The 8432-nt window shown below is 49.0% G+C and overlaps 1 protein-coding gene and 1 pseudogene across 1 annotated transcript; one reads left to right on the top strand and one right to left on the bottom strand.

The window, feature by feature from the left end:
* Positions 1-336: 336 nt before the first annotated feature.
* Positions 337-1006, top strand: LOC112912667 (tubulin beta chain). The gene has a single exon (XM_025989318.2). The coding sequence runs from the start codon at positions 381-383 to the stop codon at positions 840-842; it is 462 nt and encodes a 153-aa protein (XP_025845103.2). The 5' UTR covers positions 337-380; the 3' UTR covers positions 843-1006.
* Positions 1007-5100: 4094 nt separating this feature from the next.
* LOC112912665 (coatomer subunit epsilon pseudogene) lies at positions 5101-6223 on the bottom strand (annotated as a pseudogene).
* Positions 6224-8432: the final 2209 nt, after the last annotated feature.

Genomic DNA, 8432 nt, shown 5'->3' with positions numbered 1-8432 from the left:
TTAGGGTCAGGGTATGGGTTAGGGTTAGAGTAAGGGTTAGGGTTAGGTTACGGGTTAGGGTTAGGGTACGGGTTAGGGTTAGGGTGAATATACGGGTCAGGTTTAGGGTTAGGGTTAGGGTTAGGTTACGAGTTAGTGTTAGGGCCGGGTATGGGTTAGGGTACGAGTTAGGGTACGGGTTAGGGTTAGCGTATGGGATAGGTTTAGGGTGAGGGTTAGTGTACTGGTTTTTTAGGGATAGGGTTAGGGTATGGGTTAGGGTTAGGATTAGGGTTAGGGTTAGGGTTAGGGTTAGGGTTAGAGTACTGGTTAGGTTTAGGATCCTAAGGTTAGGTAGCCAGCAGTACCGGGCCCTGACGGTGCCCGAGCTCACCCAGCAGATGTTTGATGCTAAGAACATGATGGCTGCCTGTGACCCCCGCCATGGCCGCTACCTGACTGTGGCCGCAGTATTCAGGGGCCGCATGTCCATGAAGGAGGTGGACGAGCAGATGCTGAACGTCCAAAACAAGAACAGCAGCTATTTCGTCGAGTGGATCCCCAACAACGTGAAAACAGCTGTCTGTGACATCCCACCCCGGGGGCTAAAGATGTCTGCCACCTTCATCGGCAACAGCACAGCCATCCAGGAGCTGTTCAAGCGCATCTCAGAGCAGTTCACGGCCATGTTCCGGCGCAAGGCCTTCCTACACTGGTACACGGGTGAGGGCATGGACGAGATGGAGTTCACAGAGGCTGAGAGCAACATGAATGATCTGGTGTCTGAGTACCAGCAGTACCAGGATGCCACGGCCGAGGAAGAGGGGGAGTTCGAGGAGGAGGCGGAGGAGGAGGTGGCCTAGAGCTGATACCTGGTAAAGCGCGTGGAAGCTGTGTGAACTCTTTATTCGCTCACAACCTGTTCTCTGATAGCCGTGTCTCTGTGTGCACTCGCTCTTTTTCCTGTCTGGATGTCACATGCTGTACAGATGCCACCATTAAAGCATTTTCATAGTGAAAAAAAAAATGGGTTAGGGTTAGGTTACAGGTTAGGGTTAGGGGACGGCTTCCGGTAAGGGTGAGGTTACGTGTTAGGTTTAGCATTAGGGTTAGTTTTAGGGTACTGGTTAGGAATAGGTTTAGTGTTAGGGTACGGAATAGTGTTAGGTTTAGAGTTAGGGTACGGGTACGGGTTAGGGTTAGGATTAGGTTACGGTTTAGGGTAAGGGTTAGGGTACGGTGTACAGTACGGGTTAGGGTGAGTTTTAGGACACTGGTTAGGAATAGGTTTAGGGTTAGGGTACGGATTAGGGTTAGGGTTAAGGTTAGGGTACGGGTTAGGATTAGTGTTAGGGTTAGGGTTAGGGTACTGGTTAGGGTTAGGGTTAGGGTACAGGTAGGGTTTAGGGTTAGGGTTAGGGTACGGTTTAGCAATAGGGTTAGGTTAAGGGTAGGTTTTGGGTACGGGAAAGGGTTACGGTTAGGGTATGGGTTAAGGTACAGGTTAGGGTAAGGGTAAGGGTTAGGGTTAGGGTTAGGGTTAGGTTTCGGGTTAGGGTTAAGGGTTAGGGTTAGGGTTAGGTTACTGGTTAGGGATAGGTTTAGGGTACGGCTTAGGGTTTGAGTAAGATTTAGGGTTAGTGTACGGATGAGGGTTAGGGTACATGTTAGGGTTAGGGTGAGTGTACGGGTTCGGGTTAGGGTTAGGGTTAGGGTACTGTTTAGACTTAAGTTTAGGGTCAGGGTAGGGGTTAGGGTTAGTGTTAGGGTTAGGTTTCGGTTACGGGTTAGGGTTAAGGTTAGGGTTAGTGTTAGGGTTAGGGTTAGGGTTAGGGTACGGGTTAGGGTTACAGTTAGGGTACGGGTTAGGGTACTGTTTAGTGTTAGTGTTAGGGTTAGGGTTAGGGTACGGTTTAGCAATAGGGTTAGTGTTAGTTTAGGTTTAGGGTACGGGTTAGGGTTAGGGTTAGGGTACGGGTTAGTGTTAGGGTTAGGGTAAGGGTAAGGGTTAGGGTTAGTGTTAGGGTTCAGGATAGGGTTAAGGTTAAGGTTAGGTTTAGGGTACTGGTTAGGGTAAGGGTTAGGGTACGGGTTAGGGTTAGATTAAGGGTTAGGTTTAGTGTACGGTTTAGGGTTAGGGTTAGGGTACGGGTTAGGGTAACGGTGAGTGTACTGGTTAGGGTTAGGGTTAGGGTACTTGTTAGGGTTAGTGTTAGTGTTAGGGTTAGGGTATAGGTTAACAATAGAGTTAGGGTTAGGGTTATGTTTAGTGTACGGGTTAGGGTTAGGGTAAGGGTAGGGTTAAGATTAGTGTTAGGGTTATGATACAGGGTAGTGTTAGGGTTAGGGTACGGGTTAGGGTTAGAGTAAGGGTTAGGGTTAGGGTACGGTTTAGGGTGTGGGTACGGGTTAGGTATAGGGTGAGTGTATGGGTTAGGGGTAGGGTAAGGATTAGGGATAGGTTACGGGTTAGGGTTAGGGCGGGGTACGGGTTATGGTACGATTTAGGGTACGGGATAGTGTTAGGGTACGGGTTAGGGTTAGGGTTAGGGTACGGGGTAGGTTTAGGGTGAGTGTTTGGGTTAGGGGTAGGGTTAGGGTTAGGGTTAGGTTACGGGTTAGGGTTAGGGCTGGGTATGGGTTATGGTATGATTTAGGGTACGGGTTAGGGTTAGGGTACAGGTTAGGTTTAGCGTTAGGGTTAGGGTTAGGTTACTGGTTAGGGTTAGGGTACGGGTTAGGGTTAGGGTTAGGGTACGGGGTAGGGTTAGGGTTAGGGTTAGGGTACAGGATAGGGTATGGTTTAGGGTAAGGGTTAGGGTGAGGGTTAGGCTAATAGCTGGGTACGGGTTACCGTTAGGGTACGGGATACGGTTAGGTTTAGGGTTAGGGCTAGGGTACGGCTTAGTGTTCTGGTTATGGTTAGGTTGAGGTTTAGGGTTAGTGTTAGGTTTAGTGTTAGAGTATGAATTAGGGTTAGGGTTAGGGTTAGGGTTAGGGTTTTTTTTTTTTTTTTTTTTTTTTTTTTTTACCACAAGCAGTAAAGTTTAATTAACCAGTTCCTGGAGGAACCTTCACAGACCAGCATCACATCAAGAAGCTGAAGGATGGAAGCAGCAGGAGAACCACAGGCCAAGTCTACCCGTGCCACCACCGCACCCTCCTGATGCAGGCAGGCTGCCTGGGACTCCAGAGCAGACAGCCTGCCCAGCACTCCATCTCCTCCTGGCCAGCAGGTCAGCAGAATCCATCAGAGTCCCAAATCCAGACCTGGTTCCCTCTGAGGCCATCTCTTAAAGTGACCCACTCCCTGCCTGATGTGGTGCAGGCCAATGACAAGTTTTGATCACGGGCTGTACTGGAGGCCAGGGGTCTGACTGGAGCAGGGTCTGGGGGCCTTGGAAGGGATCTGGGGTTGGGTACTCAGAAGATCGGGATCAGGGACACCAAAGGGAAAAAGAAACCCTGGCTTGCGGCCAGCAGGGGAACTGGGCCCAGCACTCAGATGGGGCCCATCTAGGCAGGTCATCTCGCCTGCAGCGCCTCCACCTTCCACACCACTCCCGAGTTCAAACCCGCTCCGCGCCGAAGCTCGTGCCAGACGTGAAGAGCGGTCTAAACGAGATTACTTTTGTTTCTCCATTTTAATGATTCTCTATTAAATTTTTTTTTTAATTGGAAGTAGCTGATTCCTAAACGATTCCAAAGTCCCCTGTACTTCTGGGTTTTTTTTTTTTTTCCTGCATTTCAGCTTTGGGTGGGGGGAGGGGCAGGTGACACAAAGGATTTTTTTTTTTTAATTGTTGGAATCTTTTCCAATGACCAGCTGAAGATTTGCACTGAAATACAACTTGTATGCCTTTTGCATTTTTAAAGCCTGCTTCCTGATTTAAGCAGAGTGATAGTGTTCAAAGAGCCAGCTCAGCCTGTAACATGTTTGAAAAGATGTACCTGCACTTTGAGGTCCCTCTCGAATGCCATTCGCTGGACCTCTCAAGCGTTTTAATTGCTACATTCAAGCGCCTCCCAAGTCCAAGATGCTGGATGCCCTGATGGCATCGAAAACTCAAGACTGGGCAAAGCTTGTGGGCTTGCATTGGGGGAGGGGAGGGAACAGAATTTGTGTATCTGTTTGATTTAGAAATAAGGCATCTGAGAGATGCCATTATTTTCTGTGTTTAAGTTAAACTGCATTTTTGTCTTTTGGTTGAAATATGAAATGTACTGTCCCGATATAAAACGGTAATTATTTGAAAAAAAAAAAAAAGAAAGCAAAAGAATCCCCCCAAATGATTCAAACAGCCATATAAGTTCTCTTTCACTCTATGGACGTGTGCGTACATATAGATACTACACTAGCACTTTAGAACATTTCCTGAGCCGCTCTCTCCCGTTGTCTACTTATATTTTAACCAAAGTTTACAGGGAAATAACTGGAGCAACTGTTTCAAAAAACTTATCTCCAATAACATATCAGCAGTTAAGGCCAGGAGGCAGTGTTTTCTTCCCATTTCCTGAGGCTTTTTAACATAGTCATGTTGATTTCTGCTTCTGCCTCCTGACTCAACTGCAGTCTGAGTTCACCACTCAAAAACCTTTAAGTAACAGAGTCACCTGATGAGGTGAGTCAGAAGTCTGCAGAATCATCACTTCTGGCTGCTTCCCAGCCTCAGAAAGGACACAGCCTTGCAGAAACATCAATGTCTGGCAGAGAACAGTGAGCCAGATGTTGAGCATCCTGGAAGCAAACTCTGGAAGAAGACATCCCCCTGTAGGGACATGTACTTATCCTCCTCTACCCCACACTTTTTCTGGTAGTCCAACAGAAGAGGATGTATTTGGTCCACAGTAAGCCAGATCACGTACGTAATAGAGGAAGGACTGCACATATCTCTTTATCATAGGCCCCTCTCTCCAGGCACCAAATCCTGTGCCAAGTCAGCAAAGCAGGCAGCAGAGGCGGCTGAAGCCAACTTCAGAGTAAGTAGTCATCTTCCAGGTTATCATCACCAGACATAGAGGCAGCTTCTGATAAGCTGAGGCAAGACAGGGTATTTGCTATCTCTCCCGGGCTCTTCTTGGGCTCAGTGAGTATGCTGCCAAGAGAGACATCTGTTTCTGTTTTTTTTTTTTTTCAGGTGGATATATTTATTGACAAAAGGGGCCCTGGTCAGGCTGAGCCTCGAGCCTTCACCTCTAGCCAGAGCAACCAAGAGCACAAGAGGATGGGTGCCTGGCAGTGGGGGCAGCATGCCCAGCCTCGCTGTTCCCGGGCTTGGGAACCAGCCTGCAGCCAGCCTCAGGCGCTGGGAGCATACTGCAGCACCAGCCGGTCAAAGTCGTTCTCCTTGGCCTGGTACTCCTTGATAAAGGGGTGGGACCTGTGTGCATCCTTCAGCTGGGACAGGTAGCGGTTTGTCACCTCGGGTGACTTGCCCAGGTGCTGTGACAGGACGATGAGGTTGATCAGTGTCTCTGGGTGGCCACTGTCCTTGTCCAGAGCCTCCTGGAGCACCCCTTCGGCAGCCTCCCATCGGCCCTGGGCCATGTGGCAGGCCGCCTGCCCGTTGAGCAGCAGCAGGGTGGATGAGCACTTGTCAGCCATTTCCTGAAAGATGTAGTAGGCGTCCTGCAGCTTCTCACCACCCACAGCCAGATTGACCCACGCAGTGGCCAGCTGAGTGAGGGTCGCATCCTCGTCCTGGTCCTGCATTTTCTTCAGCTCCTTCCTGGCAAGATCCAGGCGGTCCAGCTTCAGTAGGATCTGCACAGTCATGGCCATGCACTCCAGGCTGTCCCCCTGGTGCAGAGTACGCAGGGCTGCATCTGGGTTCTGGTCGTGGAAGTAGATGGAGGCAGCCATCAGCAGGAAGGTGGTGTTTGTCACGTCCACGCTCCTGCTCATCTCCCGGTCCAGCTCGACAACGATCGAGTCCCTCTGGCTGTCGTTGGCCAGGTACTCAGCGAACATGCGCACGGCCTGGAGCTCGGGGGCTGAGGAGGGCTTGATCTCATCCAGGACTACACCATACTTCCTCTGTGCAAGGTATGCTCTGTACAGGAAGACATCCCTTTCCACATCTCTCTCCGGGCTTGAGGGCTTCACTCGCTGCACCTCGTTAATGCACTGCTGGTAGCTGCCAATGTAGAAGGCGTTCTTCACGTCGAACAGCTCGTCCACTTCCCCGGAGCCGCCGGAGGCCGGCCCGGGGGCTGGAGGCGCCATATCGCTACGGTCCCAGTCGCTCCTTTTTTTTTTTTTTCTTTTAGAGGCTTCCCAGTCCCTTGGATAACCACACTCACATCCTGCATCAACTGTCTGACTCCATCTTCTCCTTGCATCTCGTATATAAGGGGTGGAGTTGCCATCCCCTCCAGTTCTTTCCTGTCAAAGTCCTGTACACCCACAGACATGACTTTCACGCCTTTCTCCCTCAGTGTTTGTGCAGCATCCCAGACCTCATCTTCAGATTTGCCTGAGGTCATAACCACTGCATATTGGGGAATGCCCTGGAGAAACCGGCTTCCTGCTGCCTCCTGGAAGAAGGTCTGATGAAGGTATCGCAGAGCTTTGCCCGTCCTCCTGGAGCCACCCCGGAGCAAAAAGTGTTCACGGATGTGAGCAATCATCTCATCCCGGGTATGGTAGGTATTGAGCAAAAATTCAGTATGACCTTGACCACCATACTGAGCCAGCCCAATCTGGTACTTGTCCCTGCCAACATCCAGCAGGCCAACCACTCTGGAGAGTTTATTTAACTTTTGGATATTTTGTTTTTATTTAAGTTCTAGTTAGTTAATAAATAGTGCACTACTAGTTTCAGGTTTACAATATAGTGATTCAACACTTCCATACATCACCTGGTGCTTATGACAGCAGGTGCCCTCCTTAATCCCCATCACCCATTTAACCCAGACTCACCCAACCACCTCCTCTCTGGTAACCATCAGTTTGTTCTCTAACCACCAGTCTGAGTCTGGTTTTTGGCTTCTCTTTTCTCTCCCTTTGCTCATTTGTTTTGTTTATTAAATTCCATATGTGAGTGAAATCATACAGTTTTTGTCTTTCTCTGACTTAATTTAGCTTAGCATAATACTTAGTTCCATCCATATTATTGCAAATGGCAAGACTTTATTCCTTTTATGGCTAAAAGGAGGCAGGCTTGGTTATACACTGCCTATCAAAGCGCCCGCCTTCCCTGCCTGAACTGTTTTGAAAATGGGGAAGTGTTTTCGAATAACCCTTTTCAATGCTATTCAGAGTTGAACTTTGTACTTCTGTGAACCACAAGATGCTGCTCCACGATATGCCACCCAATCTTACTCGGAAAAAATTATGCTTTGGGCACAAAAGCAAGAACCCTATTTTTGGTAAGTTTAGTGACTGGGCCTGGCAGGCCGTGCACATCAGGAGTGGCCAGGCTGAGTGCACTGGGGTCCCGCAGTGCTTGTGCCACAAGTCGATGGCCTTGCTCACAATCGCGTCCGAGCTGTCCTGAGGAATATTTTCCAGAAACTTTGTTATCTTCTCTGCATTGCTAAGGGTTAGGTTTAGGGTTAGGGTATGGGTTAAGGTTAGGGTTCGGGATAGGATTAGGTTTAGGGTACAGGTTAGCGTTAGGGTTAGGGTTAGGTTACGTGTTAGGGATAGGGTTAGGGTACGGTTTAGTGTTAGGGTTAGGTTACCGGTTAGGGTACGGGATAGGGTTAGGGTGAGGGTACGGTTTAGGGTTAGGGTTATGGTTAGGGTACTGTTTAGGGTGAGGGGACGTGTTAGGGTATGGGTTAGGGTTAGGGTGAGGGTAGGGTACGGGATAGGATTAGGTTTAAGGTTAGGGTACTGGTTATGGTTAGGGTTAGGTTAGGGTTAGGGTACAAGTTAGGATTAGGTTTAGGGTTAGGGTTAGGGTTAGGATACGGGTTAGGGTTAGGGTTAGGGTACTGATTAGGATTAGGGTTAGGGTTAGGGTATGGGCTAGGGTACGGGTTAGGGTTAGGGTACGGGTTAGTGGTAGGGTCGGGTTAGGGTTAGGGTTAGGGTACGGTTTAGGGTTAGGTTTAGGGTACTGATTAGGAATAGGTTTAGAGTTAGGGTACGGAATAGGGTTAGGTTTAGGGTTAGGTTACGGGAACGAGTTAGGTTTAGGATTAGGTTACGGTTTAGGGTAAGGGTTAGGTTACGGTTTACGGTACGGGTTAGGGTTAGTTTTAGGATACTGGTTAGGAATAGGTTTCGGGTTAGGGTATGGATTAGGGTTAGGGTTAGGGTTAAGGTTAGGGTACGGGTTAGGATTAGGGTTAGGGTAAGGGTTAGGGTACTGGTTAGGTTTAGGGTTAGGTTTTAGGTTAGGGTACAGGTAGGGTTTAGGTTTAGGGTTAGGGTATGGTTTAGCGATAGGGTTAGGTTTAGGGTTAGGTTTTGGGTACGGGAAAGGGTTAGGGTTAGGGTATGG

This window comes from Vulpes vulpes, unplaced genomic scaffold (genome assembly GCF_048418805.1).
Source record: "Vulpes vulpes isolate BD-2025 unplaced genomic scaffold, VulVul3 u000000680, whole genome shotgun sequence".
NCBI classification, from domain to species: Eukaryota; Metazoa; Chordata; class Mammalia; order Carnivora; family Canidae; genus Vulpes; species Vulpes vulpes.
Note: the sequence above shows the minus strand (reverse complement) of the source record. Positions and strands in the feature narration are given on the sequence as shown.

What these genes read in the sequence shown, in the direction of transcription:
- LOC112912667 (XM_025989318.2), top strand. Translation starts at nt 381, where the DNA reads ATGTTTGATGCTAAGAACATGATGGCTGCCTGTGACCCCCGCCATGGC.